This window comes from Oncorhynchus mykiss, chromosome 13, assembly GCF_013265735.2.
Source record: "Oncorhynchus mykiss isolate Arlee chromosome 13, USDA_OmykA_1.1, whole genome shotgun sequence".
NCBI classification, from domain to species: Eukaryota; Metazoa; Chordata; class Actinopteri; order Salmoniformes; family Salmonidae; genus Oncorhynchus; species Oncorhynchus mykiss.
The window spans coordinates 67580101-67602022 of NC_048577.1; the positions used below are offsets into that span (position 1 = coordinate 67580101).

A 21922-nucleotide genomic window follows, 5' to 3' on the forward strand; every position below is an offset into this window, starting at 1 on the left:
TACAGCGTTTACAGTGAACTGTTTAGGTCACACTGTACAGCGTTTACAGTGAACTGTTTAGGTCACACTGTACAGCGTTTACAGTGAACTGTTTAGGTCACACTGTACAGCGTTTACAGTGAACTGTTTAGGTCACATGGTACAGCGTTTACAGTGAACTGTTTAGGTCACATGGTACAGCGTTTACAGTGAACTGTTTAGGTCACATGGTACAGCGTTTACAGTGAACTGTTTAGGTCACATGGTACAGCGTTTACAGCGAACTGTTTAGGTCACATGGTACAGCGTTTACAGTGAACTGTTTAGGTCACATTGTACAGCGTTTACAGTGAACTGTTTAGGTCACATGGTACAGCGTTTACAGTGAACTGTTTAGGTCACATTGTACAGCGTTTACAGTGAACTGTTTAGGTCACATGGTACAGCGTTTACAGCGAACTGTTTAGGTCACATGGTACAGCGTTTACAGTGAACTGTTTAGGTCACATTGTACAGCGTTTACAGTGAACTGTTTAGGTCACATGGTACAGCGTTTACAGTGAACTGTTTAGGTCACATTGTACAGCGTTTACAGTGAACTGTTTAGGTCACATGGTACAGCGTTTACAGTAAACTGTTTAGGTCACATTGTACAGCGTTTACAGTGAACTGTTTAGGTCACATTGTACAGCGTTTACAGTGAACTGTTTAGGTCACATTGTACAGCATTTACAGTGAAATGTTTAGGTCACATGGTACAGCGTTTACAGTGAACTGTTTAGGTCACATGGTACAGCGTTTACAGTGAACTGTTTAGGTCACATGGTACAGCGTTTACAGTGAACTGTTTAGGTCACATTGTACAGCGTTTACAGTGAACTGTTTAGGTCACATTGTACAGCGTTTACAGTGAACTGTTTAGGTCACATGGTACAGCATTTACAGTAAACTTTTTAGGTCACACTGTACAGTGTTTACAGTGAACTGTTTAGGTCACATTGTACAGCGTTTACAGTGAACTGTTTAGGTCACATTGTACAGCGTTTACAGTGAACTGTTTAGGTCACACTGTACAGCGTTTACAGTGAACTGTTTAGGTCACATTGTACAGCGTTTACAGTGAACTGTTTAGGTCACACTGTACAGTGTTTACAGTGAACTGTTTAGGTCACATGGTACAGCGTTTACAGTGAACTGTTTAGGTCACATTGTACAGCGTTTACAGTGAACTGTTTAGGTCACATTGTACAGCGTTTACAGTGAACTGTTTAGGTCACATTGTACAGCGTTTACAGTGAACTGTTTAGGTCACACTGTACAGCGTTTACAGTGAACTGTTTAGGTCACATTGTACAGCGTTTACAGTGAACTGTTTAGGTCACATTGTACAGCGTTTACAGTGAACTGTTTAGGTCACACTGTACAGCGTTTACAGTGAACTGTTTAGGTCACATGGTACAGCGTTTACAGTGAACTGTTTAGGTCACATTGTACAGCGTTTACAGTGAACTGTTTAGGTCACATGGTACAGCGTTTACAGTGAACTGTTTAGGTCACATTGTACAGCGTTTACAGTGAACTGTTTAGGTCACATTGTACAGCGTTTACAGTGAACTGTTTAGGTCACATTGTACAGCGTTTACAGTGAACTGTTTAGGTCACACTGTACAGCGTTTACAGTGAACTGTTTAGGTCACATTGTACAGCGTTTACAGTGAACTGTTTAGGTCACACTGTACAGCGTTTACAGTGAACTGTTTAGGTCACATGGTACAGTGTTTACAGTGAACTGTTTAGGTCACATTGTACAGCGTTTACAGTGAACTGTTTAGGTCACATTGTACAGCGTTTACAGTGAACTGTTTAGGTCACATTGTACAGCGTTTACAGTGAACTGTTTAGGTCACATGGTACAGCGTTTACAGTGAACTGTTTAGGTCACATGGTACAGCGTTTACAGTGAACTGTTTAGGTCACATTGTACAGCGTTTACAGTGAACTGTTTAGGTCACATGGTACAGCGTTTACAGTGAACTGTTTAGGTCACATGGTACAGCGTTTACAGTGAACTGTTTAGGTCACATTGTACAGCGTTTACAGTGAACTGTTTAGGTCACATGGTACAGCGTTTACAGTGAACTGTTTAGGTCACATGGTACAGCGTTTACAGTGAACTGTTTAGGTCACATTGTACAGCGTTTACAGTGAACTGTTTAGGTCACATGGTACAGCGTTTACAGTGAACTGTTTAGGTCACATTGTACAGCGTTTACAGTGAACTGTTTAGGTCACATGGTACAGCGTTTACAGTGAACTGTTTAGGTCACATGGTACAGCGTTTACAGTGAACTGTTTAGGTCACATTGTACAGCGTTTACAGTGAACTGTTTAGGTCACATGGTACAGCGTTTACAGTGAACTGTTTAGGTCACATTGTACAGCGTTTACAGTGAACTGTTTAGGTCACATGGTACAGCGTTTACAGTGAACTGTTTAGGTCACATTGTACAGCGTTTACAGTGAACTGTTTAGGTCACATGGTACAGCGTTTACAGTGAACTGTTTAGGTCACATTGTACAGCGTTTACAGTGAACTGTTTAGGTCACACTGTACAGCGTTTACAGTGAACTGTTTAGGTCACACTGTACAGCGTTTACAGTGAACTGTTTAGGTCACACTGTACAGCGTTTACAGTGAACTGTTTAGGTCACACTGTACAGCGTTTACAGTGAACTGTTTAGGTCACATGGTACAGCGTTTACAGTGAACTGTTTAGGTCACATGGTACAGCGTTTACAGTGAACTGTTTAGGTCACATTGTACAGCGTTTACAGTGAACTGTTTAGGTCACATGGTACAGCGTTTACAGTGAACTGTTTAGGTCACACTGTACAGCGTTTACAGTGAACTGTTTAGGTCACATTGTACAGCGTTTACAGTGAACTGTTTAGGTCACATTGTACAGTGTTTACAGTGAACTGTTTAGGTCACACTGTACAGTGTTTACAGTGAACTGTTTAGGTCACATTGTACAGCGTTTACAGTGAACTGTTTAGGTCACACTGTACAGCATTTACAGTGAACTGTTTAGGTCACACTGTACAGCGTTTACAGTGAACTGTTTAGGTCACATGGTACAGCGTTTACAGTGAACTGTTTAGGTCACATTGTACAGCGTTTACAGTGAACTGTTTAGGTCACATGGTACAGCGTTTACAGTGAACTGTTTAGGTCACACTGTACAGCGTTTACAGTGAACTGTTTAGGTCACATGGTACAGCGTTTACAGTGAACTGTTTAGGTCACACTGTACAGCGTTTACAGTGAACTGTTTAGGTCACATTGTACAGCGTTTACAGTGAACTGTTTAGGTCACATTGTACAGTGTTTACAGTGAACTGTTTAGGTCACACTGTACAGCGTTTACAGTGAACTGTTTAGGTCACATTGTACAGCGTTTACAGTGAACTGTTTAGGTCACACTGTACAGCATTTACAGTGAACTGTTTAGGTCACACTGTACAGCGTTTACAGTGAACTGTTTAGGTCACATGGTACAGCGTTTACAGTGAACTGTTTAGGTCACATTGTACAGCGTTTACAGTGAACTGTTTAGGTCACATGGTACAGCGTTTACAGTGAACTGTTTAGGTCACACTGTACAGCGTTTACAGTGAACTGTTTAGGTCACACTGTACAGCGTTTACAGTGAACTGTTTAGGTCACACTGTACAGCGTTTACAGTGAACTGTTTAGGTCACCCTGTACAGCGTTTACAGTGAACTGTTTAGGTCACATGGTACAGCGTTTACAGTGAACTGTTTAGGTCACATGGTACAGCGTTTACAGTGAACTGTTTAGGTCACATGGTACAGCGTTTACAGTGAACTGTTTAGGTCACATGGTACAGCGTTTACAGCGAACTGTTTAGGTCACATGGTACAGCGTTTACAGTGAACTGTTTAGGTCACATTGTACAGCGTTTACAGTGAACTGTTTAGGTCACATGGTACAGCGTTTACAGTGAACTGTTTAGGTCACATTGTACAGCGTTTACAGTGAACTGTTTAGGTCACATGGTACAGCGTTTACAGCGAACTGTTTAGGTCACATGGTACAGCGTTTACAGTGAACTGTTTAGGTCACATTGTACAGCGTTTACAGTGAACTGTTTAGGTCACATGGTACAGCGTTTACAGTGAACTGTTTAGGTCACATTGTACAGCGTTTACAGTGAACTGTTTAGGTCACATGGTACAGCGTTTACAGTAAACTGTTTAGGTCACATTGTACAGCGTTTACAGTGAACTGTTTAGGTCACATTGTACAGCGTTTACAGTGAACTGTTTAGGTCACATTGTACAGCGTTTACAGTGAAATGTTTAGGTCACATGGTACAGCGTTTACAGTGAACTGTTTAGGTCACATGGTACAGCGTTTACAGTGAACTGTTTAGGTCACATGGTACAGCGTTTACAGTGAACTGTTTAGGTCACATTGTACAGCGTTTACAGTGAACTGTTTAGGTCACATTGTACAGCGTTTACAGTGAACTGTTTAGGTCACATGGTACAGCATTTACAGTAAACTTTTTAGGTCACACTGTACAGTGTTTACAGTGAACTGTTTAGGTCACATTGTACAGCGTTTACAGTGAACTGTTTAGGTCACATTGTACAGCGTTTACAGTGAACTGTTTAGGTCACACTGTACAGCGTTTACAGTGAACTGTTTAGGTCACATTGTACAGCGTTTACAGTGAACTGTTTAGGTCACACTGTACAGCGTTTACAGTGAACTGTTTAGGTCACATGGTACAGCGTTTACAGTGAACTGTTTAGGTCACATTGTACAGCGTTTACAGTGAACTGTTTAGGTCACATTGTACAGCGTTTACAGTGAACTGTTTAGGTCACATTGTACAGCGTTTACAGTGAACTGTTTAGGTCACACTGTACAGCGTTTACAGTGAACTGTTTAGGTCACATGGTACAGCGTTTACAGTGAACTGTTTAGGTCACATTGTACAGCGTTTACAGTGAACTGTTTAGGTCACATGGTACAGCGTTTACAGTGAACTGTTTAGGTCACATTGTACAGCGTTTACAGTGAACTGTTTAGGTCACATTGTACAGCGTTTACAGTGAACTGTTTAGGTCACATTGTACAGCGTTTACAGTGAACTGTTTAGGTCACACTGTACAGCGTTTACAGTGAACTGTTTAGGTCACATTGTACAGCGTTTACAGTGAACTGTTTAGGTCACACTGTACAGCGTTTACAGTGAACTGTTTAGGTCACATGGTACAGTGTTTACAGTGAACTGTTTAGGTCACATTGTACAGCGTTTACAGTGAACTGTTTAGGTCACATTGTACAGCGTTTACAGTGAACTGTTTAGGTCACATTGTACAGCGTTTACAGTGAACTGTTTAGGTCACATGGTACAGCGTTTACAGCGAACTGTTTAGGTCACATGGTACAGCGTTTACAGTGAACTGTTTAGGTCACATTGTACAGCGTTTACAGTGAACTGTTTAGGTCACATGGTACAGCGTTTACAGTGAACTGTTTAGGTCACATGGTACAGCGTTTACAGTGAACTGTTTAGGTCACATTGTACAGCGTTTACAGTGAACTGTTTAGGTCACATGGTACAGCGTTTACAGTGAACTGTTTAGGTCACATGGTACAGCGTTTACAGTGAACTGTTTAGGTCACATTGTACAGCGTTTACAGTGAACTGTTTAGGTCACATGGTACAGCGTTTACAGTGAACTGTTTAGGTCACATTGTACAGCGTTTACAGTGAACTGTTTAGGTCACATGGTACAGCGTTTACAGTGAACTGTTTAGGTCACATTGTACAGCGTTTACAGTGAACTGTTTAGGTCACATGGTACAGCGTTTACAGTGAACTGTTTAGGTCACATTGTACAGCGTTTACAGTAAACTGTTTAGGTCACATTGTACAGCGTTTACAGTGAACTGTTTAGGTCACATTGTACAGCGTTTACAGTGAACTGTTTAGGTCACACTGTACAGCGTTTACAGTGAACTGTTTAGGTCACATGGTACAGCGTTTACAGTGAACTGTTTAGGTCACACTGTACAGCGTTTACAGTGAACTGTTTAGGTCACATTGTACAGCTTTTACAGTGAACTGTTTAGGTCACATGGTACAGCGTTTACAGTGAACTGTTTAGGTCACGTTGTACAGCGTTTACAGTGAACTGTTTAGGTCACATTGTACAGCTTTTACAGTGAACTGTTTAGGTCACATGGTACAGCGTTTACAGTGAACTGTTTAGGTCACATGGTACAGCGTTTACAGTGAACTGTTTAGGTCACATGGTACAGCGTTTACAGTGAACTGTTTAGGTCACACTGTACAGCGTTTACAGTGAACTGTTTAGGTCACATTGTACAGCTTTTACAGTGAACTGTTTAGGTCACATGGTACAGCGTTTACAGTGAACTGTTTAGGTCACGTTGTACAGCGTTTACAGTGAACTGTTTAGGTCACATTGTACAGCTTTTACAGTGAACTGTTTAGGTCACATGGTACAGCGTTTACAGTGAACTGTTTAGGTCACATGGTACAGCGTTTACAGTGAACTGTTTGTGTTTTATGCAACTGTCACGGTCGTTGTAATGGAGGGACCAAGGCACAGCGTGTGTTGAGTTCCACAGATTTATTTAAAGTGAAACTACTTAACAAAACAATAACCAAGCAACAAAACATGACTACGTGGTGCAACACACACAGACACAAAACAACAATGGAGAACTGAAGCATGATCCCCAATGAGAGACAACGATAATCAGCTGCCTCTAATTGGGAACCATACCAAGCACACCAACATAGAAATTGGAAAACTAGAACACCCCCCTAGTCATGCCTTGATCTACAACACCATAGAGAACCAAGGGCTCTAAATTGTCAGGGCGTGACAGCAACATTTTAAAACTGTTGGCTGTGGAGTAATCTAATGAATACAACCCAGGTTGTAGCCTACGACTCGGCATGTTGATACCTGCCTGATGCTGAAACCTGAACGTAGCCTGAGGGGTAAACTATGATACTAGCTAGATATACTGGTTTTCTAAAGTTAGCCAGCTTCAGTTAGCTTCACATTCCAGCTCAGACCTCATCCATCAGAATATACAGAACAGAACAGAAAATATCTCAATGACTTGACATGTTCTGTTTGTGAATTCAGGCTACAAGGTGAGAATCCTGCCAGGAATTATTATAAAGTGTGTAGAGACATTAAATGTCTGGTGTAATGTTAGTATAGTGAAGTATAACACTCCTAACAGTAGATACATTAAATGTCTGGTGTAATGTTAGTATAGTGAATGACAGTATAACACTCCTAACAGTAGATACATTAAATGTATGGTGTAATGTTAGTATAGTGAATGACAGTATAACACTCCTAACAGTAGAGACATTAAATGTATGGTGTAATGTTAGTATAGTGAATGACAGTATAACACTCCTAACAGTAGATACATTAAATGTCTGGTGTAATGTTAGTATAGTGAATGACAGTATAACACTCCTAACAGTAGATACATTAAATGTCTGGTGTAATGTTAGTATAGTGAATGACAGTATAACACTCCTAACAGTAGAGACATTAAATGTATGGTGTAATGTTAGTATAGTGAATGACAGTATAACACTCCTAACAGTAGATACATTAAATGTCTGGTGTAATGTTAGTATAGTGAATGACAGTATAACACTCCTAACAGTAGATACATTAAATGTATGGTGTAATGTTAGTATAGTGAATGACAGTAAAACACTCCTAACAGTAGATACATTAAATGTATGGTGTAATGTTAGTATAGTGAATGACAGTATAACACTCCTAACAGTAGATACATTAAATGTATAGTGTAATGTTAGTATAGTGAATGACAGTAAAACACTCCTAACAGTCTACTTCTACTGAGACAGGTTGGTGTCAGTTTAATTATACAACATGGAGCTGACTGGACGTGGTCAAGTCAAATTCAATATATCAACATTCATATATTATAGTTCTACAATTAACATTTCATATGATAATGTATTGTATCATAGTTCCACTATAGTGTAGTGATCCTCTACATTTCATATGATAATGTAATTGTATCATAGTTCCACTATAGTGTAGTGATCCTCTACATTTCATATGATAATGTATTGTATCATAGTTCCACTATAGTGTAGTGATCCTCTACATTTCATATGATAATTTAATTCTATCATAGTTCCTCTATAGTGCAGTGACCCTATACATTTCATATGATAATGTATTGTATCATAGTTCCTCTATAGTGTAGTGATCCTCACCATATGAGCCACGTCACAATTCCAAACAAGTTACCCAATTGATGCCAATGGCGCGATGCGTAGCTTGTTCACCTTTAACACATGCAACCTGGGTTCACTTCCCTGCCCGATGTTTTCAACTATATTAACAGCACAGGCTACCCGACATTCGTTGAACAAGGAGACACAATAATATGAGTGAAAGGATTTTAGGATAATATCAGTAAGTGTTGATTTAGAGTTGTCTTCTGGGTTCAGCCTTCTAGTTGCCTTTATCAACAGGTTGTAATGTAGTAAATGACATCACAATGACATGTCCTCAGAGTTGGAAAGATCCTACATCTGTACACATTATTTAACATGGTGACATGGTGCTGCTAGTGAAAGAAAACATTAAGAGACAGAATACAGGCAGTGGAGTTTGCACAAAGTTTACGTACAACAATATATTGAACTAGGTAGACTGAGCATAGAGCTAAAGGCTATAACCACGGGGAAGAAACTGTTCAGATTGGGGTCTATAACATCCAATCACAGAGGTTTACAGCAGCTGACAGTTGCAACTTCATTGCTAATAACTCAAACTTCCTTTTTCAGATAAAGACCTCATCTCTGTACAGATGTAGGATCTGAATTTGATCACCCTGTTGCAGGAAAACTAAAACTTGCAGTGTATTTGATGTTTTAAAAGGCTTCTGAAGTTTGTCATTTCCACTTTAACATTTTAATTATAATCCACATAATTTTTCTGCTTCAGTAAACTGTCTCAAATTAAGATCCTACATCTGTAGCAAAACACCTGTCTTTCATGTGTATGACTCTATCAGGATTTATATACCTCTCTCTAATGTATATGGCTCTATCAGGATATATATACCTCTCTCTAATGTATATGACTCTATCAGGATATACAGTGCCTTGCGAAAGTATTCGGCCCCCTTGAACTTTGCGACCTTTTGCCACATTTCAGGCTTCAAACATAAAGATATAAAACTGTATTTTTTTGTGAAGAATCAACAACAAGTGGGACACAATCATGAAGTGGAACGACATTTATTCGATATTTCAAACTTTTTTAACAAATCAAAAACTGAAAAATTGGGCGTGCAAAATTATTCAGCCCCTTTACTTTCAGTGCAGCAAACTCTCTCCAGAAGTTCAGTGAGGATCTCTGAATGATCCAATGTTGACCTAAATGACTAATGATGATAAATACAATCCACCTGTGTGTAATCAAGTCTCCGTATAAATGCACCTGCACTGTGATAGTCTCAGAGGTCCGTTAAAAGCGCAGAGAGCATCATGAAGAACAAGGAACACACCAGGCAGGTCCGAGATACTGTTGTGAAGAAGTTTAAAGCCGGATTTGGATACAAAAAGATTTCCCAAGCTTTAAACATCCCAAGGAGCACTGTGCAAGCGATAATATTGAAATGGAAGGAGTATCAGACCACTGCAAATCTACCAAGACCTGGCCGTCCCTCTAAACTTTCAGCTCATACAAGGAGAAGACTGATCAGAGATGCAGCCAAGAGGCCCATGATCACTCTGGATGAACTGCAGAGATCTACAGCTGAGGTGGGAGACTCTGTCCATAGGACAACAATCAGTCGTATATTGCACAAATCTGGCCTTTATGGAAGAGTGGCAAGAAGAAAGCCATTTCTTAAAGATATCCATAAAAAGTGTCGTTTAAAGTTTGCCACAAGCCACCTGGGAGACACACCAAACATGTGGAAGAAGGTGCTCTGGTCAGATGAAACCAAAATTGAACTTTTTGGCAACAATGCAAAACGTTATGTTTGGCGTAAAAGCAACAGAGCTCATCACCCTGAACACACCATCCTCACTGTCAAACATGGTGGTGGCAGCATCATGGTTTGGGCCTGCTTTTCTTCAGCAGGGACAGGGAAGATGGTTAAAATTGATGGGAAGATGGATGGAGCCAAATACAGGACCATTCTGGAAGAAAACCTGATGGAGTCTGCAAAAGACCTGAGACTGGGACGGATATTTGTCTTCCAACAAGACAATGATCCAAAACATAAAGCAAAATCTACAATGGAATGGTTAAAAAATAAACATATCCAGGTGTTAGAATGGCCAAGTCAAAGTCCAGACCTGAATCCAATCGAGAATCTGTGGAAAGAACAGAAAACTGCTGTTCACAAATGCTCTCCATCCAACCTCACTGAGCTCGAGCTGTTTTGCAAGGAGGAATGGGAAAAAATGTCAGTCTCTCGATGTGCAAAACTGATAGAGACATACCCCAAGCGACTTACAGCTGTAATCGCAGCAAAAGGTGGCGCTACAAAGTATTAACTTAAGGGGGCTGAATAATTTTGCACGCCCAATTTTTCAGTTTTTGATTTGTTAAAAAAGTTTGAAATATCCAATAAATGTCGTTCCACTTCATGATTGTGTCCCACTTGATGTTGATTCTTCACAAAAAAATACAGTTTTATATCTTTATGTTTGAAGCCTGAAATGTGGCAAAAGGTCGCAAAGTTCAAGGGGGCCGAATACTTTCGCAAGGCACTGTACTTCTTCCATGTGTTCTCCTTAGACCATTTGACATCTTGTATTTACTGTTGTTTAGGCTGGTTGAATCAGTTGTCTATGAAAGCTACTTCATCTGTAAGAAAACAGGCGGCTGCACCAGTGACTGGAAGTTATGTGATTTCCTCATGTGAAATTAAAAGTATGTTTGTAGCCTACGCAGTTACAAAATGGCTGTTGAAACTGTGGCACATATTTCTCAGTACATTAGAAGTCAGATAAATGTGTTGAGACGTAGGGAAGATGGGCAAACTCTCGTTGGTCTTGGCTTTCCACACACTATTATAAGGTTAGTCGATGTCAGACATTAAATAGTCAGAGTAGATTTGAGCTATGATCACTTATCATGCTGACAAACCTGATGGTCTCTGTGAACTGATCTGAACAGGTTTAGACTGGTCATCTATGATATGTAGGTTATATACAGTACATTCTCTGTCCTGCTACTGGTAGGCCTATAACATAATGTGAACTGATCTGAACAGGTTTAGGCTGGTCATCTATGATATGTAGGTTATATACAGTACATTCTCTGTCCTGCTACTGGTAGGACTATAACATAATGTGAACTGATCTGAACAGGTTTAGGCTGGTCATCTATGATATGTAGGTTATATACAGTACATTCTCTGTCCTGCTACTGGTAGGACTATAACATTATGTGAACTGATCTGAACAGGTTTAGGCTGGTCATCTATGATATGTAGGTTATATACAGTACATTCTCTGTCCTGCTCCTGGAAGGACTATAACATTATGTGAACTGTGTCAGAACTGTGTCTGTTAATAAATGTTTTATAAGAGAAAATTAATAAATGATAACAATTGACATTAAATAATTACTGTGTTAACCACAAACAATATTTTGGATCTCTGTTTAGGGGTCAGTGCTCTAAAATGAGTTTCTCTGGGGAGAGGAAGGAGGTGGGCCCTGCCTCGAAAATGAGTGTCTCTGGGAAGAGAGAGGAGGGGGGCCCTGCCTCTAAAATGAGTTTCTCTGGGGAACATGACACCAAAGCTAAGAGGTGAGATGACAATTTTTGATATCATTATCATTACTTTGAGTTTATTTCCAAAATGCATCACATTTGTTTTTTAATCAGAAATGGTTGCTATGGGTACCTTCAATATTACTGTTCTCAGATTTTTAACTGATAGATTTTAGATGGGTATATATATATATATATATATATATATACTCACGTAGCTATCTTAATTAAGATGAAAGCACTTACTGTAAATCACTCTGGATAAGAGCATCTGTTAAATCAGGAGGTACTGCAGGGGTTCTCAATCCGGGGTCTGTGGAGGTACTGCAGGGGTTCTCAATCCGGGGTCTGTGGAGGTACTGCAGGGGTTCTCAATCCGGGGTCTGTGGAGGTACTCCAGGGGTTCCACGGCACCCTGACTGTACTCGTTGCAATGTTAGACATTTGATAGAATTTTCACGACACGACCACTTTGCCTACTCTCTAACCCTAACCCTACTCTTAATTATTCCTTAATATATGGAACCACTAAAACATTATATATATTTTTTGGGGTTCAGTGAAGAAGAACCTCTAGAGTTCTGATCAACGGAAGGTTAATGTTTAGAGGATGTGAATGAAGCAGCCTTCCAGTCATCAGATCACTTCTGGTGAAGATTAATGTTCAGAGGATGTGAACCCAGCAGCCTTCCAGTCATCAGATCACTTCTGGTGAAGGTTAATGTTTAGAGGATGTGAACCCAGCAGCCTTCCAGTCATCTGATCACTTCTGGTGGTTTTTTTCCCGGTCCGGGATTTGAACCAGCCTCCTTTTGGCCACAGCACCAACTCCTTAGCTGCTGGGCGAAAACCTGAGTTAATCTGCCAAAATGAAGACAAAATGCTATGCAGACATAAATGGTATGACTTATTGTAATTATTATACATAAATCATTGCCAAAAGCACAAGACATACTGTTGCATGTAGGTCTATATTATTAATGTATTGATCATATCAAATATCAAACATTATTTTTAACTACTACAAAGCAATTACATGTGGCTCAGGAACCACTGACTCACTGCATTATTCTATAGTATTATCAAGACACCTGCTGTTAACTCTTAACTACTTAGGACACCTGCTGTTAACTCTTAACTACTTAGGACACCTGCTGTTAACTCTTAACTACTTAGGACACCTGCTGTTAACTCTTAACTACTTAGGACACCTGCTGTTAACTCTTAACTACTTAGGACACCTGCTGTTAACTCTTAACTACTTAGGACAGCTCACGAGGTGTCCTAAATATCTGCCGACTAGGTGGGACTAGAGACTTCATGCATAGCTTTTATTTATACCCATATTTTTAAAATGTCTTTATTCTCAGAATTTATAGGACCAATTTTCTATTCTGAGACGCTTTGAGAATGTGCCTAGATGCAAAATATTGTTTTTAAAAAACTATGATTATTTGTTTTACATAAATAATAAAAAGCTCGATATTACCCACTGTAGCAGGTCCAGCTCATTGATTTGTAGATCTGACGCAGTTGCTACCTCAGATTATGAGCCTAGTAGGTGTCGTGAATGAGTTATGTAGTACCGACAGAAGGCCACAGGGAGGAGCAAGAGACCTATAAACGCATACTGTTTTTTACCTTAAAACCCTGAAAATAACAATCAATCAAATGTATTTATAAAGCCCTTTTTACATCAGCATCTAACCCTACGTATTACCTATTTATCATTAACCTTAACCCTAATTATTTTAGAAACTGTTTTAGTAATAATATTATGTTAGTAAATACCATTATGGTACTAAATAGCATTTAGATTATTTTGTTCATCTAAACCTGTCTCAGCATTTTGCTGTTATTGTTTTGTTATTTTATTATATTTATTATTGTAAGGCAGAACACTTGATCAACAAGCCACGTGTTTTATTTTTCAAATGTGGTTTGAACTGGGTGACCTAGTAACCTCTATGTGAAAGTCTAGAAATTGGCGTGTGATAGGCGGGGCAGGTTAGAGATCTAAGGAATTAATCAGAAAAATACCCTTTATTTCTCAGCTGCCCCACCAACGTCTGTAGGTGAATTAATACCTTTTATTTGATAAATGTCCAATAGATGGCAGCATAAGACCACGAAGCATCAGTTATAGTCTACAAGCAGCAATATGATGGACCAGGAAGCATCAGTTATAGTCTACAAGCAGCAATATGATGGACCAGGAAGCATCAGTTATAGTCTACAAGCAGCATCAGTTACAGGCTACAAGCAGCAATATGATGGACCACGAAGCATCAGTTATAGTCTACAAGCAGCAATATGATGGACCAGGAAGCATCAGTTATAGTCTACAAGCAGCATCAGTTACAGGCTACAAGCAGCAATATGATGGACCACGAAGCATCAGTTATAGTCTACAAGCAGCAATATGATGGACCAGGAAGCATCAGTTATAGTCTACAAGCAGCATCAGTTACAGGCTACAAGCAGCAATATGATGGACCATGAAGCATCAGTTATAGGCTACAAGCAGCAATATGATGGACCACGAAGCATCAGTTATAGTCTACAAGCAGCAATATGATGGACCATGAAGCATCAGTTACAGGCTACAAGCAGCAATATGATGGACCATGAAGCATCAGTTATAGTCTACAAGCAGCATCAGTTACAGGCTACAAGCAGCAATATGATGGACCACGAAGCATCAGTTATAGTCTACAAGCAGCATCAGTTACAGGCTACAAGCAGCAATATGATGGACCATGAAGCATCAGTTATAGGCTACAAGCAGCAATATGATGGACCACGAAGCATCAGTTATAGTCTACAAGCAGCAATATGATGGACCATGAAGCATCAGTTACAGGCTACAAGCAGCAATATGATGGACCATGAAGCATCAGTTATAGTCTACAAGCAGCAATATGATGGACCATGAAGCATCAGTTATAGTCTACAAGCAGCATAAGACCATGAAGCATCAGTTATAGTCTACAAGCAGCATAAGACCATGAAGCATCAGTTACAGTCTACAAGCAGCATAAGACCATGAAGCATCAGTTACAGTCTACAAGCAGCATAAGACCATGAAGCATCAGTTATAGTCTACAAGCAGCATAAGACCATGAAGCATCAGTTACAGTCTACAAGCAGCATAAGACCATGAAGCATCAGTTACAGTCTACAAGCAGCATAAGACCATGAAGCATCAGTTATAGTCTACAAGCAGCATAAGACCACGAAGCATCAGTTATAGTCTACAAGCAGCATAAGACCACGAAGCATCAGTTATAGTCTACAAGCAGCATAAGACCACGAAGCATCAGTTATAGTCTACAAGCAGCATAAGACCACGAAGCATCAGTTATAGTCTACAAGCAGCAATATGATGGACCACAAAGCATCAGTTATAGGCTACAAGCAGCAATATGATAGACCATGAAGCATCAGTTATAGGCTACAAGCAGCAATATGATGGACCATGAAGCATCAGTTATAGGCTACAAGCAGCAATATGATGGACCATGAAGCATCAGTTATAGGTTATAGTCTACAAGCAGCAATATGATGGACCATGAAGCATCAGTTATAGTCTACAAGCAGCAATATGATGGACCATGAAGCATCAGTTATAGTCTACAAGCAGCAATATGATGGACCATGAAGCATCAGTTATAGTCTACAAGCAGCAATATGATGGACCATGAAGCATCAGTTATAGTCTACAAGCAGCAATATGATGGACCATGAAGCATCAGTTACAGGCTACAAGCAGCAATATGATGGACCATGAAGCATCAGTTACAGGCTACAAGCAGCAATATGATGGACCATGAAGCATCAGTTATAGTCTACAAGCAGCAATATGATGGACCATGAAGCATCAGTTATAGGTTATAGTCTACAAGCAGCAATATGATGGACCATGAAGCATCAGTTATAGTCTACAAGCAGCAATATGATGGACCATGAAGCATCAGTTATAGGTTATAGTCTACAAGCAGCAATATGATGGACCATGAAGCATCAGTTATAGTCTACAAGCAGCAATATGATGGACCATGAAGCATCAGTTATAGTCTACAAGCAGCAATATGATGGACCATGAAGCATCAGTTATAGTCTACAAGCAGCAATATGATGGACCATGAAGCATCAGTTATAGTCTACAAGCAGCAATATGATGGACCATGAAGCATCAGTTATAGTCTACAAGCAGCAATATGATGGACCATGAAGCATCAGTTATAGGTTATAGTCTACAAGCAGCAATATGATGGACCATGAAGCATCAGTTATAGTCTACAAGCAGCAATATGATGGACCATGAAGCATCAGTTATAGTCTACAAGCAGCAATATGATGGACCATGAAGCATCAGTTATAGTCTACAAGCAGCAATATGATGGACCATGAAGCATCAGTTATAGGTTATAGTCTACAAGCAGCAATATGATGGACCATGAAGCATCAGTTATAGGTTATAGTCCACAAGCAGCAATATGATGGACCACGAAGCATCAGTTACAGGTTATAGTCTACAAGCAGCAATATGATGGACCATGAAGCATCAGTTATAGTCTACAAGCAGCAATATGATGGACCATGAAGCATCAGTTATAGGTTACAAGCAGCAATATGATGGACCATGAAGCATCAGTTATAGGTTATAGTCTACATGCAGCAATATGATGGACCACTAAGCATCAGTTATAGGTTATAGTCTACAAGCAGCAATATGATGGACCATGAAGCATCAGTTATAGTCTACAAGCAGCAATATGATGGACCACTAAGCATCAGTTATAGGTTATAGTCTACAAGCAGCAATATGATGGACCACTAAGCATCAGTTATAGGTTATAGTCTACAAGCAGCAATATGATGGACCATGAAGCATCAGTTATAGGCTACAAGCAGCAATATGATGGACCATGAAGCATCAGTTATAATCTACAAGCAGCAATATGATGGACCATGAAGCATCAGTTATAGGTTATAGTCTACAAGCAGCAATATGATGGACCACTAAGCATCAGTTATAGGTTATAGTCTACAAGCAGCAATATGATGGACCACTAAGCATCAGTTATAGGCTACAAGCAGCAATATGATGGACCATGAAGCATCAGTTATAGTCTACAAGCAGCAATATGATGGACCATGAAGCATCAGTTATAGTCTACAAGCAGCAATATGATGGACCACGAAGCATCAGTTATAGTCTACAAGCAGCAATATGATGGACCACTAAGCATCAGTTATAGGCTACAAGCAGCATGTGACCATGAAGCATCAGTTATAGTCTACAAGCAGCAATATGATGGACCATGAAGCATCAGTTATAGTCTACAAGCAGCAATATGATGGACCATGAAGCATCAGTTATAGTCTACAAGCAGCAATATGATGGACCACTAAGCATCAGTTATAGGCTACAAGCAGCATGTGACCATGAAGCATCAGTTATAGTCTACAAGCAGCAATATGATGGACCATGAAGCATCAGTTATAGTCTACAAGCAGCAATATGATGGACCATGAAGCATCAGTTATAGTCTACAAGCAGCAATATGATGGACCATGAAGCATCAGTTATAGGCTACAAGCAGCAATATGATGGACCTAAAATAGCATGCAACCACAGAGTATATGTCCCGTGATTTTCTAAAATGGTCACTCATTACTTTAGTTTGCTATTTATCTCAGATTAGGGCTGTGTTGCTTTTGGGAGAGAAAAAAAGTGACAATAGCAGGTATTGAACCCCGGGTAAATAATCACTAGTCAGAACCTCAACCTCAGTATACATTCATTATAAAAATCATCTTAATATCTGATATTGTGAGTAAACAACCTCGAGAGTGCGTCTTCCAGCCCTCCAATAAATTACATAATTCAACCCTCCCGGTTAGTAAATTTACCTCAACATGCCCCCGGAGAAGGCAGAGTAACGACACCAGCCTTTTAGCGGGGCTGACAGACTGACTACAACGCTCGCGTCGCAAATTGAATTTCGTTATTAAAAATGACGCTCGCGCGCCAACGAGCGTCTAGAAGTCAGTTCTATTTGTGACGCAGTTCGCGCTGCATCTTTTCATTGGTTTATAGACGCAGGTACCCACGTGGCATCTCCTCATTGGTTAATAGAAGCAGGTACCCACATAACATAAACATAACTTATTTAAACAATAAAAGCTAATTTACGAACATTTCTGAAAATGGATATATGGCTTTTTTTTATTTTCTTATGTTTCCCCATCTGAGCTCAGAGTAGATGAGAGATGTAATGTTTGTCTCTGTTGTGTTGAAGTCCAATCACGCAGGAGAGACCAGCCTCCCCTGTTCCCAGCTGTGTGTCCATGAAGAGTGACCGGTCTATGGAACTACCTATATTCTTTAGAGAGGGAGACTTTTCTACTGAACAAAGGTAAGAAGAACTCATGGGTCCTGGTCAGTGAGTTAAACAACACTGTCTCTAGTCATTTCTCCTCTTCCATTTTCCCATTTCTTGTTGTTTTCATAATCCATAGGCTAATCATTTTGTCCATTTGCATAGTCCTAAAACAATATTAAACAAACACAACATTCCCTCCCTGTGTGTGTGTGTGCATGTGCGTGTGTGTGTGTGTGTGTGTGTACTCCCTGGATGAGGAGATGTAATCTCATGTTTTGTCCACAGAAACCAACAGGGGAGATCAGAGTCAGAGATTCTCTGTGGTCAGTCTTCCCAGAGTCATCAAACAGACCTGGACTCCATATTCAGTGTATGTGGTCCTGTTATGTACATTTGTTTTTGTTTACCTCAAGTAAAGTTGATCTGTCAATCATTAATTAATGTGTTAATGAGAAAGCATTTATTCTCTTGCTTAACTTATTTACTTTAATTATTTCAGATGCTTGAAGAGAAAATTATGACATTTGTGAAGAACGAGCTGAAGATGTTCAAGAGGATTCTTAGTCCAGAACTCCCAGAAGGCTTTGCGAGTCAGAAGCAGGAACAGGAAGTGGTGGATGCTGAAGATGAGAAGCAGGAGAGCAGTGCCAGAGAGGGGGCTCTGAAGATCACACTGCACGTCCTGAGGAAAATGAACCAGAAGGAGCTGGCTGACACACTGGAGAAATGTAAGATCTGTCTGCCTCATGTTGAATGCTGTTTTATAACATTTAAAAGCTGTAGCTAAAGTACAGCTAAAGTAGCTGTGTAACTCAATGATATTGTAGCAGCCTTAACACAACACCTCATCAAGTAGCAGCAGGGATGTGTTGTGGTGATTAATTTAGAGAAAGAGAGAACATTAATAATACCATCAATAATACCAATAATAATATAATCAGTCACACCAGTCTGTAATGCATTATGAAAACATTTACACATTTATACAGTCAGTTAAGAGAATAAATTATTATAATGTACAACTTTATAACAGTCCTACAATACTGTAGACATTAAAACAGATGTAATATTAATATCCTCTGTGTTATTTCTAGATTCAGATGAGCTCGCTGTGATTTGCCAACGTGAACTCAAATCTAATCTAAAGAAGAAGTTTCAATGTGTATTTGAGGGGATCGCTAAACAAGGAAACCCAACACTTCTCAATGAGATCTACACAGAGCTCTACATCACAGAGGGTGGAACAGGAGAGGTCAATAATGAACATGAGCTGAAACAGATTCAGACACCAACCAGGAAACAAGCAAGACCAGAGACTGCAATCAAATGTAACGACATCTTCAAACCCTTAACTGGACAAGACAAACGTATCAGAACTGTGCTGACAAAGGGAGTCGCTGGCATTGGAAAAACAGTCTCTGTGCAGAAGTTTATTCTGGACTGGGCTGAAGGAAAAGCAAATCAGGATGTCCAATTTGTATTTTCATTCCCTTTTCGAGAGCTGAATTTGATGAAAGAAGACAAACACACTTTCATTGAACTTCTTAATCACTTCTCAATGGAAACCAAACAATCAGGAATCTCCATCTACAACAAGTACAAAGTTCTGTTCATCTTTGATGGTCTGGATGAGTGCCGACTGCCCCTAGACTTCCAGAAGAACAAGATCTGTTGTGACATCACAGAGTCAACCTCAGTGGATGTTCTGCTGACAAATCTCATCAAGGGAAATCTGCTTCCCTCTGCTCTCCTCTGGATAACTACCCGACCTGCAGCAGCCAATAAGATCCCTTCAAGGTGTGTTGACCAGGTGACAGAGGTACGAGGGTTCAATGACCCACAGAAGGAGGAGTACTTCAGGAAGAGATTCAGTGATGAGGACCTGGCCAGTAGAATCATCTCACACATAAAGACATCAAGGAGCCTCCACATCATGTGCCACATTCCAGTCTTCTGTTGGATTTCTGCAACAGTCCTTGAACACATGTTGAAACATAAGAGAGAAGAGATGCCCAAGACTCTTACTGAGATGTACACACAGCTTGTGGAGTTTTATACCAAACAGAAGAATGAAAAGTATCTTGGGAAAGAAGAGACAGGTCCACACTGGAATAAAGAGAGCATTTTGTCACTGGGAAAACTGGCTTTTCAACAGCTTGTGAAAGGCAATCTGATTTTCTATGAAGAAGACCTGGCAGAGGCTGGCATTGATGTCAATGAAGCCTCAGTGTCCTCAGGATTGTGCACACAGCTCTTTAAAGAGGAATGTGGGCTGTACCAGAACAAGGTGTTCTGCTTTGTTCATCTGAGCATTCAGGAGTTTCTGGCTGCTGTATATGTGTTCCTCTCATTCATCAACAACAATGAGAATCTAATGGACAAACGGCAAACAAACGACAAGCCTAAAGTTACTGTCTACAAGAGTGCTGTGGATAAAGCCTTACAAAGTGAGACAGGAAACCTGGACCTTTTCCTCCGCTTCCTTCTGGGCCTCTCACTGGAGTCCAATCAGAAGCACTTACGAGGTCTACTGACAAAGACAAGAAGCAGCTCACAGTGCCATGAAAAAACAGTCAAGTACATCAAGGCGAAGATCAGGGAGAATCCCTCTCCAGAGAGGAGCATCAATCTGTTCCACTGTCTGAATGAACTGAATGACCATTCTCTAGTGGAGGAGATCCAAAGATCCCTGAACTCAGGAAGTCTCTCAAAACCCAAACTGTCACCTGCACAGTGGTCAGCTCTGGTCTTTGTGTTGCTGACTTCAGAAAAGGAGCTGGATATGTTTGACCTGAAGAAATACTCCAGATCAGAGGAAGGTCTTCTGAGGCTGCTGCCAGTGGTCAAAGCCTCCAGAGCTGTTCTGTGAGTAAATAAAATGACATTTAAGAACTAATCATCAGGAAGAAATATTCAGTTTAGAGAACAATATGTATTATAATATGTATATAATATATTGATAAACATATTGAATATTCATTGATTTTCACATTAGTATAACAATATGACCATACAATTCTAGGAGACGGAAGATTAATCTATATGTTGTTTGAGAGAATTAACCAAATGCATCTGCCATTGTCCTACACTACTTGTTAAATTAACAGTGTGTTTGTGAAGTCATGATGATCTCTTTGCAGGTTGTCAGGCTGTGGAGTCACAGAGGAAGGCTGTGCTTCTCTGGTCTCAGCTCTGAGGTCAAACCCCTCACACCTGAGAGAGCTGGATCTGAGTAACAATGACCTGAAGAATTCAGGAGTGAAGCTGCTCTCTGATGGACTGGGGAATCCCCACTGTAAACTGGAGACTCTGTGGTCAGTATTCCTGTAGTTGGTCAACAAGTGATAACTGTTCACCAGATCCACATGTGTTTACCAGGCACACAAAGTCCACACCATATGTGTTTGGACAGTGAAGCTTACAGTTTTACATTTGGTGCTCTGCTCCAGCATTTTGGATTTGAGATAGAATGTTTCGTATTAGATGACAGTTCAGAATGTCACCTTTCACATACATATTGATGTTTGTACAGTGGCTCACAAAAGTTCACCCCCCTTGGCATTTTTGTTGCCTAAAAACCTGTATTTAAAATAGATGTTTTGGGGGCTTGTATCAGTTGATTTACACAACATGCCTACCACTTTGATGATCCACCCCCCACATTCAGCTGAAA

At 40.1% G+C, this 21922-nt stretch overlaps 2 protein-coding genes and 1 pseudogene across 2 annotated transcripts in view; 2 read left to right on the forward strand and 1 right to left on the reverse strand.

Moving 5' to 3' along the window:
• The window catches only part of LOC118938461, a 942996-nt pseudogene that overhangs the window by 781756 nt on the left and 139318 nt on the right, over positions 1-21922 (forward strand).
• LOC110515071 (NACHT, LRR and PYD domains-containing protein 3-like) overlaps positions 1-21922 on the reverse strand; it is a 390541-nt gene that overhangs the window by 321856 nt on the left and 46763 nt on the right. The gene's annotated exons all lie outside the window — the stretch shown is intronic.
• On the forward strand, positions 12540-21190 carry LOC118938465 (NLR family CARD domain-containing protein 3-like). Its single transcript, XM_036942485.1, has 5 exons — positions 12540-12757; positions 18166-18282; positions 18535-18619; positions 18749-18977; positions 19344-21190. Exons 1-5 carry the CDS (start codon positions 12738-12740, stop codon positions 21116-21118), a joined length of 2226 nt encoding a protein of 741 aa, XP_036798380.1. The 5' UTR covers positions 12540-12737; the 3' UTR covers positions 21119-21190.